This window comes from Ranitomeya variabilis, chromosome 5 (genome assembly GCF_051348905.1).
Source record: "Ranitomeya variabilis isolate aRanVar5 chromosome 5, aRanVar5.hap1, whole genome shotgun sequence".
NCBI lineage: Eukaryota > Metazoa > Chordata > Amphibia > Anura > Dendrobatidae > Ranitomeya > Ranitomeya variabilis.
In genome coordinates this window covers 505,394,853-505,415,952 of record NC_135236.1, presented here as the reverse complement: position 1 = coordinate 505,415,952, position 21,100 = coordinate 505,394,853, and the positions used below count along the sequence as shown (strand labels likewise).

The 21,100-nt window shown below is 42.8% G+C and overlaps 1 protein-coding gene across 3 annotated transcripts in view; it reads left to right on the top strand.

The window, feature by feature from the left end:
* The window catches only part of HK3 (hexokinase 3), a 119,989-nt gene that overhangs the window by 47,741 nt on the left and 51,148 nt on the right, over positions 1–21,100 (top strand). The window contains exon 3 of one of the 3 annotated variants that reach the window (XM_077265713.1): positions 8,341–8,503. In XM_077265713.1, the coding sequence (XP_077121828.1) occupies positions 8,341–8,503 (163 nt within the window). Of the gene's footprint in view, positions 1–8,340; positions 8,504–17,589; positions 17,629–18,293; positions 18,417–21,100 lie in introns of those variants that run through there. The other 2 variants (XM_077265714.1, XM_077265715.1) reach the window with 2 other exon arrangements.

Genomic DNA, 21,100 nt, shown 5'->3' with positions numbered 1-21,100 from the left:
AAGCTGGTCGGGGAATAGAGCTGGAGTGACAGAGGCTTTAGACCAATCAAAGTTCTTCAGTCTCATTTGCATATCACTTTAAACACTGATTTCTCATTAATAGAAAAATGGACTGGCCATGTAAAGGTGTTGCTGGACTTGTCTTTGAAAGAACTACATGCACATATAAATAATTTGGGGAGTTAAATCCTGCTGACAGATTCCCTTTAATAGATAAAGTTATATATACAATAGGTACAGATTGGCGGACCCCTTGATGTTCAGGTCTGGCAGGTTCAGGTTCGGGTACCAGAACAGTGTCCAGACCCGAACCCGGACCCCATTCACTTGAATGGGGCGCCCAAGCATCCAGTGTTTGCCACGCTGGCATGTGCATGACAGCGCGGCAAACACTGTTTCTGATCATAAAATCATTACTGCCAGTAAGAGAGCCATGGTTCCTGCAGCTGTGATCGGGATGTAAAAAGTTTACCTGCGGTCACTGGTGTCTGCTGATGGGACTATTGCTCACAATAGGCTATGCCTGCTGCCGCTGATAACAGCAAGAGCATTCGGTGGCTGATGGGTGTAATTAAATAATTAAAAAAACAGCGCGGATCCCCCTGCATTATTGATATCTAGCCAGGCAAAACTCACAGCTGGGGACTGCAACCCTCAGTTGTCAGCGTTAGCAAGGCTGCTTGCCAAGAATAGAGGGGTCCGCACCGAGATTTTTGAAATTATTTAACCCCTGTCTGACCTCAGACGGGATAGTACATCCAAGGTCAGATCCCCTGCTTTGATGCAGGCTCTGGCGGTGAGCCCGCATCAAAGCCGGGACATGTCAGCTGATTTGAACAGCTGACATGTGCACACAATAGCGGTGGGTGGAATCGCGATTCACCTGCCGCTATTAACTAGTTAAATGTCGCTGTCAAACGCTGACAGCGGCATTTAACTAGCGCTTCCGGCCATCCGGCCGGAAATGCGCTCATCGATGACCCCATCACGTGATCGGGAGTCAGCGATGCATCAGAATGACAACCAAAGGTCTATTGAAGACCTCTATGGTTGTTGATTCTGGAGTGCTGTGAGCGCCACCCTGTGGTCGGCGCTCATAGCAATGCAACAATTCTACTACATAGGAGCGATCTGAGCATCGCTCCTATGTAGCAGAAGTGATCGAGTTGTGCCAGCTTCTAGCCTCCCATGGAGGCTATTGAAGCATAGCAAAAGTAAAAAAAATAAAAAAAAAAAATAAAAAATAAATAAAAGTTTAAATCACCCCCCTTTCGCCCAATTCAAAATAAAACAATAAAAAAATCAAATATTCACATATTTGGTATTGACGCATTCAGAATTGCCTGATCTATCAATAAAAAAAAAGATTAACCTGATCGCTAAATGGCGTAGAGAGAAAAAAATTTGAAACCCCAGAATTACGTTTTTTTGGACGCCACAACATTGAATTAAAATGCAATAACAGGCGATCAAAAAAACGTATCTGCACCAAAATGTTATAATTAAAAATGTCAGCTCACCGCGCAAAAAATAAGCCCTCACTCGACCCCAGATCACGAAAAATGGAGACACTACGGGTATCGGAAAATGGCACAATTTATTTTTTTTTTAGCAAAGTTTGGAATTTTTTTTCACCACTCAGATAAAAAATAACCTAGACATGTTTGGTGTCTTTGAACTCATAATGACCTGGAGAATCATAATGGCAGGTCACTTTTAACATTTAGTGAACCTAGCAAAAAAGTCAAACCAAAAACCAGTGTGGGATTGCACTTTTTTTTTTGCAATTTCACTGCACTTGGAATTTTTTTCCTGTTTTCTAGTACATGACATCCTAAAACCAATGATGTAATTCAAAAGCACAGCTCATGCCGCAAAAATAAGCCCTCACATGGCCATATTGACAGAAAAATAAAAAAGTTATGGCTCTGGGAAGGAGGGGATCGAAAAACAAAAATGAAAAAGCAAAAATACCCCGGGTCATGAAGTGGTTAAATAAATAATTTAAAAAAAACGGCGTGGGGTTCACACAATTTTTGAAAACCAACCAAGTTAAAGCAAACACCTGGAGGCTGGTATATTTCAGGCTGGTAAGGTGGCATGGACATTGGCCCTCCCAGCCTAAAAATAGCAACCCTCACACACCCAGAAATTCCTCAGTGAACTGCGGTGAACTCTCTGAGCTCAGCTCTGTACTGTGAAACTTTCTCACTGTGCTAGCGGGGATCTCACTGAGATCACTGCAGTTCAGGAGCCCAGCTGGGAATGCAGCCTCAGTGACAGTTGGTAATCTCGATGATGTTACTGCTAGTCACTGACACTGCGCTCACAGCAGCTCATTCACCAGTGGTTCTCATCTTGGCACCGTCCAGGTTGAAAACTATTTATCCCCGTTCATGGTTCACAGTATGGGACAGAACGTCGGACAGGTGAGGGATATTGTTGTATTTTCATTTTTGTTTTTTATGGGAAACGAGGGCTTCAGTGGAATGGGCGTTAGGTGAGTATAACTGTGCTTGTTATTTTTAAATAGAAAAATAAAACTGTGTTTTGTTTTATTTCATATAAAAGACTTTATACTTGATGTGTGTTTATTTGCCATATAACCATAGGATTAGTAATGGATAGGTGTCTTATAGACGCCTCTCCATTACTAAGCCATGGGTTTAATGTCACCGGACAATACAAAGGTGATATCAACCCCACAAATATGAACCCCACTTGCCACCTCTACAGGGCAAGTATGAAAAGCTGCCTGGCTGGTTATCAAAAATGCAGGGAAACCCACACTGCATTTTTTTAAGTTATTTATTTACAGCGCAGGAGGAGGCTGATCAATACTACCATTAGTAGTAGCAGTAGTTCCATCAGCTGACGCCAGTGACCGGAGGTAATCTTTTAAAATCCGATCACAGCTGTGGGCTCACGCTGTCATTTGTCAGTATGGGAGCCAGGGAGCCGCAGCTCTCTGACGGTAATGATTTTACTGGCGATCAGAAGCAGTGGATGCAGTGCTGTCATGCACATGACAACAACAAAAACACCCGGTGTTTGGGGTACCGAACCCAAACAGTAAGGGTATGTGTCCACGTTCAGGATTGCATCAGGATTTGGTCAGGATTTTACGTCAGTATTTGTAAGCCAAAACCAGGAGTGGGTGATAAATGCAGAATTGGTGCATGTGTTTCTATTATACTTTTCCTCTAAGGCCGGGGTCACACATGCAAATTTTACGGACGTAAGAGCGCAGAAACTACGTCCGTAAAACTCGCATAACATACGGCACAATTATTCTCAATGGGGCTGCTCCTATTAGTCGTATATTACGGTTCAGTATTATACGGCTTTCTACGGCCGTACAAAATCGCAGCATGCTGCGTTTGTCAGCGTATTGCGCAAAAAAATCGCCAATGAAAGTCTATGGGGGCGAGAAAAATACGGATTCCACATGGACCAGCAGTGTGACTTGCGAGAAATACGCAGCGGTGTTAGTGAAAAGTCGGTAATTCAATTGCCGGCTTTTCATTTCTCCTGCACAAACCCGACATGATATGAGACATGGTTTTCATACAGTAAACCATCTCATATCCCCTTTTTTTTGCATATTCCACACTACTAATGTTAGTAGTGTGTATGTGCAAAATTTCAGCGCTGTAGCTGCTGAAATAAAGGGTTAAATGGCGGAAAAAATTGGCGCAATTTCTCCGCCAGAATGGTAAAGCCAGTGACTGAGGGCAGATATTAATAGCCAGGAGAGGGTCCATGGTTATTGGCCCCCCCATGGCTAAAAACATCTGCCCCCCAGCCAACCCAGAAAAGGCACATCTGGAAGATGCGCCTATTCTGGCACTTGGCCACTCTCTTCCCACTCCCTGTAGCGGTGGGATATGGGGTAATGAAGGGTTAATGTCACCTTGCTATTGTAAGGTGACATTAAGCCAGGTTAATAATGGAGAGGCGTCAATTATGACACCTATCCATTATTAATCCAATTGTCTGAAAGGGTTAATAAACACACACACACATGATTTAAAAGTATTTTAATGAAATAAACACAGCGGTTGTTGTAATAATTTATTGCTCTCTCAATCCATTTCCAGGCCCTCGCTTGGCAAAATAATAAACGCACAAGATACATACCTTCTGATGTCTGATCACTTCCCACGATGTAATCCATCTGAAGGGGTTAACTAATATTGCAGGCAGGAGCCCTGCTAATGCAGCGGTGTGCTCCTGCTTGTAATTCCCCGGCGAATGAATGAAATGTAGGTCATTGACCTACATTTCCTTCAGTCGCGGTGATACGCCCCCTGGTGGATGTCCTCATATGACCTGGAGCGTGGGAAAAAGTTCCCAGGCTGCAGTTCATGAGAACATCCACCAGAGGGCGCATCACCGCGACTCAATGTAAGTACAGATCCAGCTTTCCTTTCAGCACCCGGGGATTACAGGCACGAGCGAGTGGTTTATCGCAGCTCGTGCCTGTAATATTAGTTAACCCCTTCAGATGGATTACCTCGTTGGACGTGATCTGACATCAGAAGGTATGTATCTTGTGCGTTTATTATTTTGCCAAGCGAGGGCCTGGAAATGGATTGAGAGAACAATAAATTATTACAACAACCGCTGTGTTTATTTCATTAAAATACTTTTAAATCATGTGTGTGTGTGTTTTATTAACCATTTAGTACTATTGGATTAATAATGGATAGGTGTCATAATTGACGCCTCTCCATTATTAACCTGGCTTAATGTCCCCTTACAATAGCAAGGTGGCATTAACCCTTCATTACCCCATATCCCACCGCTACAGGGAGTGGGAAGAGAGTGGCCAAGTGCCAGAATAGGCGCATCTTCCAGATGTGCCTTTTCTGGGGTGGCTGGGGGCAGATGTTTTTAGCCACGGGGGGGGGGCAATAACCATGGACCCTCTCCTGGCTATTAATATCTGCCCTCAGTCACTGGCTTTACCATTCTGGCGGAGAAAATTGCGCGGGAGCCCACGCCAATTTTTTCCGCCATTTAACCCTTTATTTTCGCAGCTACAGCGCTGAAATTTTGCACATACACACTACTAACATTAGTAGTGTGGAATATGCAAAAAAAATGGGATATGCGATGGTTTACTGTATGTAAACCATGTCTCATATCCTGTCGGGTTTGTGCAGGAGAAATGAAAAGCCGGCAATTGAATTACCGGCTTTTCACAGATATCGCACTGAATGAAATCTAAATACAGAATATATATATATATATATGTGTCTCAATGACATATATATATATATATATATATATATATATATATATATATATATATATATATATATATATATATATATATATATATATATACTGTATATATGTTTTCCCGAACATTTGAGCACATAAATCCATTAGATGTCGGTTTTGCAAGCCTGCGAGAAAATCTCGCAGTACGGATGCCATACGGATTACATACGGAGGATGCCATGCGCAAAATACGCTGAAACACCCTGACTACGGATCAATATTTTGGGAACATTTCTCCGTATTACGGCCGTAGTACGGACGTATAATACGTGGCGTATTGTCTTACACCAAGTGTGACCCCAGCCTAATTGTTACACTCCTGGTTTTGGCTTACACATACTGATGGAAAATCCTGACCAAATCCTGATGCAATCCTGAACGTGGACACATACCCTACCAGGGACTTCCTGGTGAAGTCAGTGTTCGGTATCCATGCCTGAACAGTAGGTGTTCGGTACGGATGCCGAACTTTACTGTTCAGGTATGCCCATCTCTATATATAGGCGCATAAATTATGTCACCCAATGAACAACTTAAATGCATAATTTTTGATAAATTCACAGATACTATTACTGAGGTGTATGTCTTGCTGGGATGTTATTGGATTTATGATGCAGTATTTAGCCTAAAATGTCTAGAACGCTAGTGAATAGAAAACACGCATTAGTGTGAGTACACATAGTCTGTATTAATGGGACCATAATTTTATATTTTTCATAATTGCTTGAGCAAGAAAAAGAAAACTGAAGGCAGTCTTTGTGGCTTAGTGAGCCAGATTGCTTTTTCCCCTTGGTAGGTTTTTGATAATCAGTGTTCAATGCTCAGCTATTGTTGCCAATTGACAGTGTGCGATGGAAAGCTGCCAGATTCTCAGAATAATACCAGCAGTTAAGATTTTGTGTCAATATGCCTTCCGAATTTCTTGGCAAATGAAACAGAGCAGCGACTCTTTTATTTATCCTAGATATAGTTCAGTATGACTGTATTGAACAGCATTGGGCAGTCTGTCATATTTAACTCCTAAATGACCAGGCTTGTTTTAGACCTACTTATTTTTTCCAGCAGCCGTAACGGTTTAATTTTTCCTTTAGTGTGCTCATGTTTTATGTGGAAGAAATAGTGTTTTTTTAATGGACTGGATAGTGGTGCAAATTGTAATTTGTAAAAGTAGAGCAATTTTTGCCATCATATTTCTTTTTTTTTTTTTTTACAATAAATAACTTATTAAAAAAGTATATTAGCCGTTCAAACCAAGCAGAGACACTCAGTGCACTATTGGTGTATCCAAGCAGCTCAGCGCACATTCACACCTACTTGTTTTACACCGAACAACGTCCTTTTCTTCCCTGATTGTCATCTCTGGCCTTACAGGAGCTAGAAAACGGTGGAGATAGTTGCAAAACAAGTAGGTGGGAAGATGTACTGAGCACACGTGCTTGGTTTGAACAGTCATTTTGTGCTGCCAGACTCCCATTCAAATTTTTCTTGCTACAGTCCTGTAGAGGTTTGCTGTTTTTAAGTAAAGTATGCCCAAAATATTGTCCTTTTCACATTGTTTACTGCTCATTGGGACACTCAGCAATCACCTGTAATCTGCGAGAAACTCTATAGCAACTGTGAATAATTTCCTTCAAACCCCACAAGAAAATTCCAGCATTACAGTGTCCATATGAAATTAATAGCTGTCTGAGTAGTGGATGGAGAAGTTGGGCTCCCAAAAGCTAAAATTGGAACATAATGAAGACCACATTCTATATTTCTGAATTCCCAATAGAATCTACTAAATTGGGTTTCTAGACCTGATAGCCTTATTAACTTTTACTGCAATCTGATTTAATTTTGATATGTTATGAAAATGTACGGCATATTAGGAAAATAATGTTAGAAGAAACAAGATTAACATATATTTTTGTGTACAAAGTTACAGCATTACCACTTATTATACTAAAAAAAAAGTTAACATTTTTATAAACTTCTCTGGTGCATGAACCATGAGTACTGCGCTGTGGGTTCTGCCAGAACTATTTTAATAAGTAATGCAATATTTTAGTTGCATTTGACCCATAAGCTCATATTTAAGGACATAGCTGGAGGCATACACGTTCCTCCAAGGTCCCATAGTTTGACTTTTCAGGAGGCAACCCAAGGCAAAGGAAAACCTATATATAATTCATGTAAACTGTGTCTAGTTAAAATCAACATTTCAGCAGTGGTGATTATTCTAGATATTGCTTATGAGACTGTAGAGGACTTTTAGCCGTTTTGGGGCCTATTTTATAATGTACAATGCCAATAAAAAACACTTTTTGAATACTGCTGTACAAAAAAACTCTGATGACAACCTTATGGACCAAGTAATCTCCAGAAGTAGCCTTTTTACTTAGGCTTCAGTAAACATTAAAAAGTACGTATCACCAGTCTGAGGTTGTAAGTTTTATTTAAAAAGAGTGGGCAGGTCCACATTGGTGATAGGAACTCTTTAATCTTTAATTCAGTGACATGGATAAGAACATACCTTAGTTTCATATCAGATGATGGACAACATTGGCACCCAACAGGTCCCATTGACTTGCTGTGCTATTCTTCCTGTCATATATGGTAGTCTTCAACCATGACTTTGATGAAGACGTTAAGAAAATCTTAGACTGTAACGGAGTCATTGAATTTGAATTCTTTGTATCTGATGTTATCCTAGAAGATATTGCGTCACTGGCATAACATGAAGCAATGCAAAAATCTCCAACAGGGACTCCAGCTTTCACAGGTCTTTAATATTTGTCTTCTCATATGAACCAAAGGGACCTTTTGGGGCCTCTAGTCTACAGAATCCATGTCTGTCTGCACCCCTGCACCAACTATAGCTATGCCTCACATAGGGCAATATAAAAGAGAGGCTTTACTGCAAAAACTATGATGAAACTGGCAATCTTTGGACAAAGTCCCACTAACTTTATTGGTAGTTATTGGGCTACTAGAAGGTTCAATCATGTATAGGTTTGTGTTAAGGCAGTTTACAGATCTCATGAAATATTTTTTATTATTTTTTTGCAGGTTCACAAATGTCTGCAGCCATTATTTCTGACCCAGAAGCAGCTAGAAGCTGTGAGGGACCTCATGGCAGTCAACATGGAAAGAGGACTAAAAGCAGAACCAGACCACCCATCAACACTGAGAATGCTACCTACATATGTTCGCTCAACTCCACATGGCACTGGTGTGTTGCATTATTCTTTTACATCCTTTACCGTGTTGAAATGTTTGAGTATACAATACTGTATATTCCATATCTTGAATATACAACAGTTTGAACTGCTCTTCTACGAGTGGTGATTGAAACCTGTGCTTTGATGTAAGGGCAGCTGTGGATTTACTATTTGGCCTTATATTTCTCCATCATATATGAATAGATCTGTGGATATTCAAAGCCATTCAACATTATGGATAAAAAGCTTTTATGTAGAGCAGTTTCAAATGATAGGAGGTATAGTTTTCTTCGCTTTGTTAATAAGTCTTTGGGTGTGCAGCGTGCCAGGTGAAAGTCGTGGTCACATGTTTATTTGAGAAATACTTGGAATGGATCCCAGATCCCTCTCCTTTTCTGGGATCCATTCCAAGTATTCTAAATAAAAGAAAATATCAAATGAACATTGTGTAGACCCAGCCTTTACGTAATTATAAAAACCTATAGCATTGACAAGGACACACCTGTGGATGGATGGCTCTTGATCATGGACACCAAAATACTTGTTTTAAAAATACAATATAGAGAGGAGTCCTACAGTGATTATTAAAAGTCTGTTCAGCCCATTTAAAATCTCAGGAGAAGCTTTGCTTTTTATTTATCCATTAATATTTGAAAAATATTGATGAGACCCTAACCAAACACTGATAACGCATAGATCCAAAACAGTGATGACAACGTACCCGAAACCAATTAAATTCAATGGGAGGCAAAACCAAACTTATATACAACTTCCCAAACAGCTAAAATTATTGGCAGATACCATGAAAAGTGGCATCAATTGACCCACAATAGAAATTTGCTAATGGCACAGCAGCAGTCATCCATGGGCATTGCATGAGGTATCAGGGTCTGGGCCAGCATTTAGAGCTTTATATTGAAGTTTAAATTAAGACCTGGTGGTCAAGGGAGCGGAGTAAGCCTTATTTGCTGGGAACCCTGACACGTCATGCAACAGCTTTTTTTTCCCAGCCACACTCAGATGGCATAAACATAAGTTTCATAGAGTACTATTGGTAGAAAAATGTAAGGAAAGTAACACAGGTAATTAAGTGAAAGTAAGTGCAGGCCGGCCTTTCTTGGAAGCCCTACTTCTACAGACAACACACATGAAGGAGACCCAACCTGAATTCTCCACATTTCAAAAAAATTATTGTGACACACCACTAAAGTGGCATCAATTTCCACAGAGTAGAAACAGTATAAAAGGCCTCTGACACACCTTCCACTACAGGCAACCCACCAGATGGAGACCCAACTGGCGAGCTCAGGCCACTCTTCCATTGAAGATCAAAATGAAAAGGGTCCACATTCCCCCTGAAGGCATTGTTATTGAGCTGAAGATACTCCTGCACCAATCTCTCCAGTCATTCACAACGTGTCAGACTTGTACTCTATTGTGCTGGTTTAAAAAATGTGTGAAATGACTCACAAAAATTGCTTATGCCGCTTACACTGCTGCTGCTAATGTTTTTGCAATGATGTCTTGATATTCCTGGGGTTGGGAAGTCTAGAACTGCAATGCACACTGTGTGCCTCACTGCTGTTTTGGGGAAACCACTCTTAAGATTGTCTACAAGCGTGTTTTGATACTCCAGCTTACGTGCGTCCCTTTCTGGGGGGGGGGAGGGAAGCGTTTGGCAAAATTTACTCTTGCACTGTTGATCTAACAGAGTAGCAACCTAGTAGTCAGCACTATTTCTAAGCCTAAGAATGCAGGCATCATATTGAAGATAGTGCAGCAAGAAGGTGTTCATGTGTCAGGCACTTCCATGAGGTTCATGTTCATGGTATGTTGGTGGCAGGGTAACACTCAATGTTGCCTCCTCTGTCCTCTCCCGCCAAGCATGGACACCAAAAGAGCATCATTATCCTCTTCATCTCCTGACTGTTGCACATCCATCACCTCTTCCTTCTTGTCCTTCTTAATTTATTCCTTGGCTCTTGCACTTTCAGTAACAGTTTGTCTGGTATGTTGAGCCTCAATCGGTCGCTGTAATCCACCCTCCCATGGCACCCGCCTGTGCAACAAAAGTCTGGAACTTAGAGATATTGTTATCCCTTCTGCATCCTTCTCTGCTTCCACCTTTTCCTCTGAGACCACCGCCTCCTCACACAAACTATTCAAAGTGTGCTCCGGCATACAGATGAATGGAATAGTGATGCTTATGATGGCATAGTCAGCGCTAACCATTTTAGTAACCATTTCAAAACTGTGTAGAAGGGTGCAGAGGTCTTTCATCTTTGCCCACTCCACAAGTGTGATTTGTATCATGTCCGTACTTCATTGGTGCAGGCTGTACAAAAGGACATATTGTACCAGGGCTTGTCGCTGCTGCCACAGTCGCTACAACATGTGATGAGTGGAATACCACCATGTCGGAGCATTGCAAATAAAACAATTAACCGGTAATCTGAAAGACCTTTGTAGCGATGCAAGTCATGATCTACAGGGTGCAATCGTCCGAAGTGAGCACACAGTGACTGTGTTTTCTACTGCAGCCCATCCTGACTGAGATAGTGGCATAGAAATTGCTGTATCACAAGGTAAAGGACATGAGCCATGCAAGGCACATGTGTAAGGGCTGCTGTTTGCACCATCATCATGCACGGCCTTCCCTGACTCCACGTTCAGTGGGGACAGCCATTGCTCTAACTCAGCCTGGATAGCTGTCCACAACTCTTGAGCTGTGTGACTGCGATTCTCTCTGCACTGTTGGAACGCATGTCTCATTAAGGGAGAGGTTTAGGGTGCAGGTGGAGGCCCTAGAGGAGGTGAAGGAGCCATAAGCAGTGGAGGAAGTGTTGACTACAGAGGTTTGTCCCACAAGTCTTGGGGATTCCACAGCCACCAGTCACCCAGTGCCAAGTCAGCTAAACGTAACGCCCCTGCCCATGTTTGCTTGTCCAGATTTCAGTGGTGAAATGCACCCTGGCAGACATACATTTTTTCAGGAAATGGGTGATATTGTCTGCGACATGCTGGTGTTGCACAGACACAGCTTTCTTAGAGAAGTAATGATAACTGAGCAACTGGTACTGGGGGAATGAGACAGCCATTACCTTTCAGAAACTGTATGTATCCACCAGGCGGAAAAGCAGCATTTCCGTGGAAAACAGATTGGAGGTGGTGGAGTTCAAGCTCTTAGCTTTGGCATGTGTAGGAGGAAACATTCTTTTACATGAGCACAACTGCAGGACTAAGAGTTGCCTGACTTGCTTAGAGAGGGAGGAGCAGGGTAAACAGAACAAACTGCTGGACTGTGAGTGAGGTGCTGGCGGAGATGTTATGTTGGATTGAGAAAGATGTATTTTGCTTGGAGGAACAAAGCAGCAGACATCTCCACTTCTCTAACAGCTAACGGGCTCTCATTCACTCCAAATGTAGGGGCTCAACAAGTGTTTCTGTGGCCAGATACATGTGTGAAAACACTTGGCACAGTGATGGAGGAGGAAGATGCAGCAGATGTTGTTTATGGGACAAACGGTGGTTGGTGAGGCCTGCTTGTCTGCATTTTAGCGCAGTGAGATTCCCAGACAAAGGCATGTTGATCATGTGCCTGTTTATGCATGTAAAAAAATTGCATGTATGCAATTTTTGCCTCTACTGAGTATTTTTTTTGCAAATCTGGTATATACTGTGAGCTGGGTCATCCTTTGCAGTCTCAAAAAAGGCCCAGGCTAGGCAACTCTTGCCACCATTGCAAACTGTAGAATCATGACAGTTGCTGGCCAAATCCACAGTGGCTGAGAATACAATGCTTGTCGTGGTTGCATCACTCTGTGTCTGTACGGGAAGCCGCAATGTAACCTTCTCATCTTCCTCATCCTCTCCTGAGCTACTTAGTTGCATGCCTTCTGGTTCACACCAAATGGGATCTGCAAACTCATTCTCATCCTCTCTGTTATTCCACTCCTCACCCCGAGAGTCACACCTCCTCCTCTTCCTGCCCTGACACCACAGTACAGTTCACGTTCGCCTCTGGTATCTGAGTCTCATCAGGATCACCTGCACCCTTGGTGGCTTAAGTGTGGTGATGAGGGTCTGGATTCTGCTCGGACCCTACTTCTTCGATACAACATGAAAAAATGTTGTGCACCAATGCAGATGCTTTCCTCCTCTTTATTCTGTGGACCTTTGGAGCAGACCTCTGGTGCCCATGGAATAATATGTGTGAACAGTTCTGCAGAAAGCACCCATTTGCGGTTCCCCACAGTCAGTTTGGCATTTGGAAAATTGTGACGCAGGGGAAATAAGGGTAATTGAGGTGCCATCTCTGAGGATTGAACTGTGTGTGATGTTAAAATGGAAGAAGAGGAGCTGGGGCCACTTGATGCAGTGCTTGTCATCCACTGGAGCACATGCACTTTCTGAGACGCATCTGCAGGTGTACTGCTATGCGGCTGCCAATGAAAGGGACTGGAGTAGCCCATCCAGTAACAGACGTTGTCAGTTGTTTTTGGATAGGACGAGACAAGGTTTGTTCAGTTGAGCTTTCATCAACATTAACAGGTAATACACATACACTTCAAACACCAAGCCTATTCTCCCTTGGCTTTTTTCCCACTTATGTTGTATGTACCCTTCCCCTCTTGTGGCCTGCTGTTTCACAACCTTAGGGCCACACCTGTCAGTCATCTGTTACTAAATGTACAACCACTATTTATTTAGGGCAGCACAGTGGCTCAGTGGTTAGCGCTGCAGCGCTGTAGTCCTGGGTTCAAATCCCACCAAGGACAACATCTGCAAGGAGTTTGTATGTTCACCCGTTTTTGCGTGGGTTTCCTCCAGACACTCCAGTTTCCTCCCACATTCCAAAGACATACTGATAGGGAATTTAGATTGTGAGCCCCATCAGGGACAGCAATGATAATGTGTGCAAACTGTAAAGCGCTCTGGAATATGTTAGCGCTATATTAAAATAAACATTATTATTATTTTCTTAGATAGTGTGTCTGAACAATACCTAACAATTTTGAAAAGGAAATGGGGCCTCCTGATTCCTCACTACAGCACAGTTTTATCACAAATGATTTGTGTTAGTAAATAGGACTTCCTGGCGGAACCCCAATGTTAGGCTTAACAATTTTTAAGAGGAAATGTGGCCTCCTGACTCCTCACTGTAACACAGTTTTATCCCAAATGATTTGGCTTAGCAAATAGGACCTCATGGCTGAACTACAATATTAGGCCTAATGATTTTTAAGATAAAATGTGGCCTCCTGATTCCTCACTGCAACATAGTTCTTGTACAAACAATTTGGATTAGCAAATGGGGCCTCCTGACTGCAACACAGTCTTAACACAATATAGTTAGATGCTGATCAAATTCAATCGGGACAGGATCCTATCTATCTAACTGACAAGTTCACTTTCAGCAGCAGGAGTGGCCTGTCTGTACTGTTACACTGAGAAAATGGTGACAGAAACAAGATGTCCGCTTTTTATATGGACAGGGACATGTGACTTCAGCAGCCAATCACAGAAGACCTTGTATCATGATGTTGTGGATGGTTTCTGTGCTCTGATTAGCTGTTGAAATGTACAAATATTAAGTTATTACGGAACAAAAAAAAACACTTCACGGCTCCTCTGACCTAGACACTTCCCCTCCCCTCATAATACTCGTCTCCCTCTTCATCATACAACACCACTATCCTAGACAACGTCAAAATGAAAGCATTAGTGAAAACATGATCATTTACCGATCTGTGACTGAATTTTGTCCACTTTGAAGAAAAATGCTAGGGAAACTGAACACAAATGTGAATATGAGTGTACTACGTTTGTGCTGAACTTGAGATTGGCAAACGTTTTCCGAACAAATTTGCTCATTTCTATTCCGGAGCAGTAAAATATGAACTATTGAAGCCGCATGCACTTGTTCAGTGTTTGGTCAGTATTTTACTTCAGTATTTATTAGCCAATATCTGGACTGAAACAGTTAGTGACCGTTCACTCCTGCTCTGCTGCAAGCGGGAGCAGAATGTCAGTCCTCTGTGCTCTGATCCTCTTGCATGACAGGATCATAGTACAACTGTGGAGGAGATGGAGAAACTAATTTCACTATCTCCTTTAGGCCGGAGACACACTGCTGCGAGATACGGCCGAGTCTCGCTGGTTAAAAGCAAGCTGTGGCACCTGCACTCCGGAGCGGAGCGTGCAGCTGCATAGCAATACATGGAGCTGCACGCTCCGCTCCGGAGTGCAGGTGCCACAGCTTGCTTTTAACCAGCGAGACTCGGCCGTATCTCGCAGCAGTGTGTCTCCGGCCTTAGGGCTCATTTCCACATGCGAGGCACACGTCCGTATCTCGCATGTGGAAACCAAGCTCTGGCGCCGGCACTTTGGAGCGGAGCTGTGCGGCTCCATGTGTTCCTATGCGGCCGCACGCTCCGCTCTGGAGTGCCGGCTCCACAGCTTGGTTTCTACATGCGAGATACGGACGTGTGCCTCGCATGTGGAAATGAGCCCTTACTGCCGACGTTGGTGTATATTGCACTGCACTCGGGTAACATCAAGCTGCTAATCGATTGTTCTCTCATGCCAAATGGCCTTGAGAAAATAATCGCATTTCTGAGTTGTGTGTGACTCCGGCCTTAGAGGAAAACTATAATAGAAACACGTCACCACTTCTGTATTTATCACCCACTCCTGGTCTTGACTGACAAATACTGATGTAAAATACTGACCCAATACTGAATGTGTGAACGTGGCCAAACAGTTTCTTGGGCAGCGTGAACTCTATACAGAGCCTGGCTGGCTTATTTATGGAAAGGAATCTTCAGCCAACCTTCTTTATACACAACACTAGTTATATAGGAGACGTACACAAAGAGAAGTGTGCTCCTTAGGGCTTGTTTCCATTTGCGAGAAACACGTCCGTGTCTCGCATGTGGAAACCAAGCTCTGGTGCCGGCATTTGGGAGCGGAGTGTGCGGCTGCATAGGAACACATGGAGCTGCACGTTCCGCTCAGGAGTGCCGGCTCCAGACCTTGGTTTCCACATGCGAGACACGGACGTGTTTCTCGCAAATGGAAACAAGCCCTTATGCTAGAAATGTTTATGGGCCCTTTGCAGTCATAGTTTGAGGAAAAACTCTGGTCAAGGAGTGTTTCTGTTGTGTTTGTGTGCATGATGATCTTTTACTTGGCCTGACTTTCAGACCGCCTACAGTCTGATGTTATGGCAGACAGGGACCACAAGCTTTGATTGGAGAGGTGGAAAGTTTCAGCTCTGAAAACTCTGCAAAAATAAGTGTCACACATCCTAAGGCCATGTTCACACGTTCAGTATTCGGTCAGTATTTTACCTCAGTATTTGTAAGTAAAAAAAAAAAGGAGTGAAACAATCAGAAGAAAGGTATAATAGAAACACATCACCACTACTGTATTTATCACCCACTCCTGGTTTTGGCTTAGAAATACTGAGGTAAAATACTGTCCAAATACTGAACATGTGAACGTGGCCTAAGGCTAAGCCCCCATAATGAACTTTTGGTGCGTTTTTGAGGCTGCATGCTTTTGCTGTGTAAAAAAAAAATGCAGTTTCTTAGGTAGGGATCACACATGCAAGAAAGACGGCCGAGTCTCACATGTTAAAATACCCGGCATTGCCGCTGTCACTCAGAAGAGGAGCGTGCGGCTGCATGTATTGCTATGCGGCCGCACGGTCCGCTCCTGAGTGATGGTGGCAATGCCGGGTATTAACATGCGAGACTCGGCCGTATTTCTCGCATGTGTGATCCCGGCCTTACAGTTCCAGCAAAGTGGATGGGATTTATAGAAATCTCATGCCCACTGTGCTTCTTTTTAACGCTGCATAAACTCACCTGCAGTGTTTTTTTCAAATCTGCAGCATATCAGTTTCACTTGCGGGTACGCTGAGTTTTCTGTGCAGATTTTCCCCATAGACCTACATTAGATGCATTTTTAATGCGTTTCTGCCATGGAAAGCAATAAAACTGCTTTAAATCCGAACCTATGTATATAAATAAAGTTTGGTAAAAAAAAATCAAGAAGTATCAAAAACAAAGCATCTTTATTTAAAGCATGAAACACCAAACAGAAATAAAAAACGCAACATCAAAAACGTGATAAAAGCGCATGTTAAAAAATGCACACAAAAACACAATGAAAAAATGCAAGTAACCTAATATACATAATAGGTACAGACATTTTGCAACATCAAAAACGCTCCAATAGCTCATCATGGGAACGTAGTCTTATTTGCAGCTTTTAACCCTGTAGCGATTAAAAGAAGTGAAAAGAGATGAACACGTGCATGTTGTTTTGACACTGCCGTCCACTATGTTCAATTTACAGGGTGCTCTTTCTGTGCTTTTTCCTGTAGATTCCGGGTAAAATTTGCCTGAAAAAGTTGCCAAATGTACACCCCCTTAGGCTCTGTGCCCACTAGAGTTTTTGGTAAATCTTTACGCTGTGTATTTTCGCTGCATCAAAAATGAAACGTCTTAGGGTATGTGCACACGCTGCGGATTTTGCTGCGGATCCGCCGTGTTTCCGCAGCTGCGGATCCGCAGCGGTTTCCCATGCATTTACAGTACCATCTAAAGCTATGGGAAATGAAATCCGCAGTGCACATGCTGCGGAAAAAAATGTGCGGAAACGCAGCGGTTTATATTCCGCAGCATGTCAATTCTTTGTGCGGATTCCACTGCGGGTTTACACCTGCTCCAATAGAAATCTGCAGGTGAAAACCTGCAGAGGAAACCGCAATAGAAACCGCGATAAATCCGCAGCGGTTGGAGAAACTCCTCCAAAATCTCCCCCAAAGGGATTGTTTAAGAAGTTAAGTGGTTTCCGCTTGACAAAATTGTCAAACCCCTCAAAACCTATATGTGAACATAGCTTTGAGGTGTGTTTACAGTTTTTTTTTCATTTCTTGTGTGATACATATATAGATATTATCTATCAAGAAAGAAAACTCATATATACAGAGCTTTAAGCATTTAAATAGCTTTGTTATCGTTTGGCAATTATAGAGTTAACGAATAAATGAGATTCACTAATTAAAAAGGGCCATCCAGGCCTGGTGTGGAGACAAGTGAGAACTTGTTGTGCTGCTTGCTTTATGGTAAGGTGATTCACTGAGGGTTGTTAATAGCACGGGATATAAGGAACTAGAGGTTCTCCATACAGTTTATGTCCCAATGGCATTAAGGAAATGTGGCAAGTTATTGTTGCCTCTTGTTTCCCCTTTTCATGAGCAGCATGGTGTGCTACAGCTGATGCCCTGCATGTTTTTTGCCATAATTGGTCTTACTTATAGGTCTGAGAACAGAAATATGAGTAATGAACATGCAATAAACGTATATGTGACAGTCCCAGTTACTGGAAGAAGCAAGTGAACTATGAGAAATTGGAGTCTTTGACCTTTAGGCCGCAGTCACACTACAGCGAGATACGGCCGAGTCTCGCAGGTTGAAAACAAGCTCTGGCGCCGGCACTTGGGAGCGGAGCGTGCAGCTCCATGTATTGTTATGCGGCCGCACGCTCCGCTCTGAAATGCCGGTGCCAGAGCTTGGGTTTAACCTGCGAGACTCGGCCGTATCTCGCTGTGTGTGATCTCGGCATTAGCCCTAGCCTACAATGAGACCTTTTATTAGCGCTACAGCAGTGTTCCCCAACTCCAGTCCTCAAGAGCCACTAACAGGTCATGTTTTCAGGATTTCCTTGGTATTGCACAGGTGATAATTGGAGTACCTGCACAGGGAATAATTCCATCACCATGCAATACCAAGGAAATCTTGAACACATGACCTGTTAGTGGATCTTGAGGCCAGAAGTTGGCGAACACTGTGCTACAGAATGACTTTTACTAGAAGTGGCGGCTGCAGTGCACCCAATTGCATACAGCTGAAAGTATGCTTTAGACTTCAGCCGTAATTAAATAGTTAAAATCAATGAGTAGTGCTACTAAAAGTCCAAAGGTAGCCTGGCCTAAGGCCACATTCACACGGTCAGTATTTTACATCAGTATGTGTAAGCCAAAACCAGGAGTGGGACAATCAGAGGAAAAGTATAATAGAAACAGAGTCACCATTTCTGTACTTGTCACCACTCCTGGTTTTGGTTTACAAATACTGAGGAAAAATACTGACATGTGAACATGGCATAATTGAAAGACTGGTTCTTTTGCTTCTATAATGTGCAATGGGGAAAAATAGTGTTTGGCTTGAAGGCTAGTATTCAAATTTTATGGTTGGATTTTTAATGGAGGCCAAAAAGTATTTTTTTCCACCTCGTTTATGTAAAATCTGGAAAAAAAATAATGTACCAGTTAACTTTTGCATTTGTTGTTACACCCCTTTCCACTGGTTTGGCAATATAAGGCCTATATAATCAAATACTATGTATACCTGTACAATATGTAGATGCACACATGATTACCATAACTTGCTATATGTGAAAAAAATAGATATATTTTTTCCCTTTGGGAAATATATTACACATACAATGTTGGCACTCTGGCGCATAGTGTCTATTAACTTTAAGGGTATGTGCACACGTTGCGGTTTTTGATGCGTTTCCGGATGCGCGGAATTGCCTCAAATCCGCAGTGTGTTGGGCACACAATGTTAATAAAAGGAAATTCAAAAATGTTGTGCACATGCTGCGGGAAAAAAGCGCGGATTTGCAGAGTTTTTTTCTGCAGCATGTCAATTCTTTGTGAGGAACTGCAGCGTTTCTGCACCCATTGACTTCCATTGTGTCAGGCAAATCCGCAGCAAAACTGCAGGTTTAAAAAAGATCTGCTGTGGATGTGGGTGCGAGAAATGCTGTGGCACGGGAGGAAGTGTGTGGGCAGTGACTATGTATGTGTCTGTCTGTGTGTGGGTCTGCGGACCTGTGCATAGGTCTGGTGGGGCTGTGCGGGGTCTGCAGGCTGTCTGCCGAGGCTGTGTGCAGGGGTCGGCGGGGCTGTGCGGGCTGTCTGCAGGGCTACAAATTATGAAAAACTGTATGGTGTTTTATTTCATTAAAATACTTTATTCTTGTGTGTGTGTGTGTGTGTTTTTTTTTTTTTTTTTTTAACCCTTTCTTACTAGAAGATTAATAATGGATAGATGTCTTATTGACACCTCTCCATTATTAACCCAGCTTAGTCACCTTACAATGGTAAGGTGACACTAACCCCTTATTACCCCATATGCCACCGCTACATGGCAGTGGGAAGAGAGGGGCGAAGTGACAGAATTGGCACATTGTACAGATCAGGCTACAGCCTTTCTGGCTGTAAAATATAGGGAGACCCACGTAATTTTTTTCTGGGGGGTCCCCCTATTTTAATAGCGAGTAAAGACTATGCAGACAGCTGTGGGCGGATATTCCTAGCCTGGGAAGGGGCCATGAGTATTACCCCCTTCCCAGTCTGCAAATATTGGCCACGCCATTTTTTTCCCCATTATTGTTCATTAATAAACATCGGCCTTGTTATTACAGATCTATGGATAGATCATAGATATATCTAGGGGTATATCCACAGATATCCATCTATAGATATATCCCTAGATATATCTATAGATAGATCAAACTGTCTATAGACATATCTAACTATCCATTTATCTCTCTCTCTCTCTCTCTCTCTCTCTCTCTCTCTCTCTCTCTCTCTCTCTCTCTCTCTCTCTCTCTCTCTCTCTCTCTCTCTCTCTCTCTCTCTCTCTCTCTCTCTCTCTCTCTCTCTCTCTCTCTCTCTCTCTCTCTCTCTCTCTATTCCTTCTCTCTCTCATTCCTTCTCTCTCTCATTCCTTCTCTCTCTCTCATTCCTTCTCTCTCTCTCATTCCTTCTCTCTCTCTCTCATTCCTTCTCTCTCTCTCTCATTCCTTCTCTCTCTCTCTCTCTCTCTTCCTCTCTCTCATTCCTTCTCTCTCATTCCTTCTCTCTCATTCCTTCTCTCTCTCATTCCTTCTCTCTCTCATTCCTTCTCTCTCTCTCTCTCTCTCTCTCTCTCTCTCTCTCTCTCTCTCATTCCTTCTCTCTCTCTCTCTCTCTCTCTCATTCCTTCTCTCTCTCTCTCATTCCTTCTCTCTCTCTCTCTCTCTCTCTCTCTCTCATTCCTTCTCTCTCTCTCTCTCTCTCTCTCTCTCTCTCTCTCTCTCATTCCTTCTCTCTCTCTCTCTCTCTCTCTCATTCCTTCTCTCTCTCTCTCATTCCTTCTCTCTCTCTCTCTCATTCCTTCTCTCTCTCTCTCATTCCTTCTCTCTCTCTCTCTCTCTCTCTCTCTCTCATTCCTTCTCTCTCTCTCTCTCTCTCTCATTCCTTCTCTCTCTCTCTCATTCCTTCTCTCTCTCTCTCTCTCTCTCTCTCTCTCTCTCTCTCTCTCTCTCTCTCTCTCTCTCTCTCATTCCTTCTCTCTCTCTCTCTCTCTCTCTCTCTCTCTCATTCCTTCTCTCTCTCTCTCTCATTCCTTCTCTCTCTCTCTCTCTCTCTCATTCCTTCTCTCTCTCTCTCATTCCTTCTCTCTCTCTCTCTCATTCCTTCTCTCTCTCTCTCATTCCTTCTCTCTCTCTCTCTCTCTCTCTCTCTCTCTCATTCCTTCTCTCTC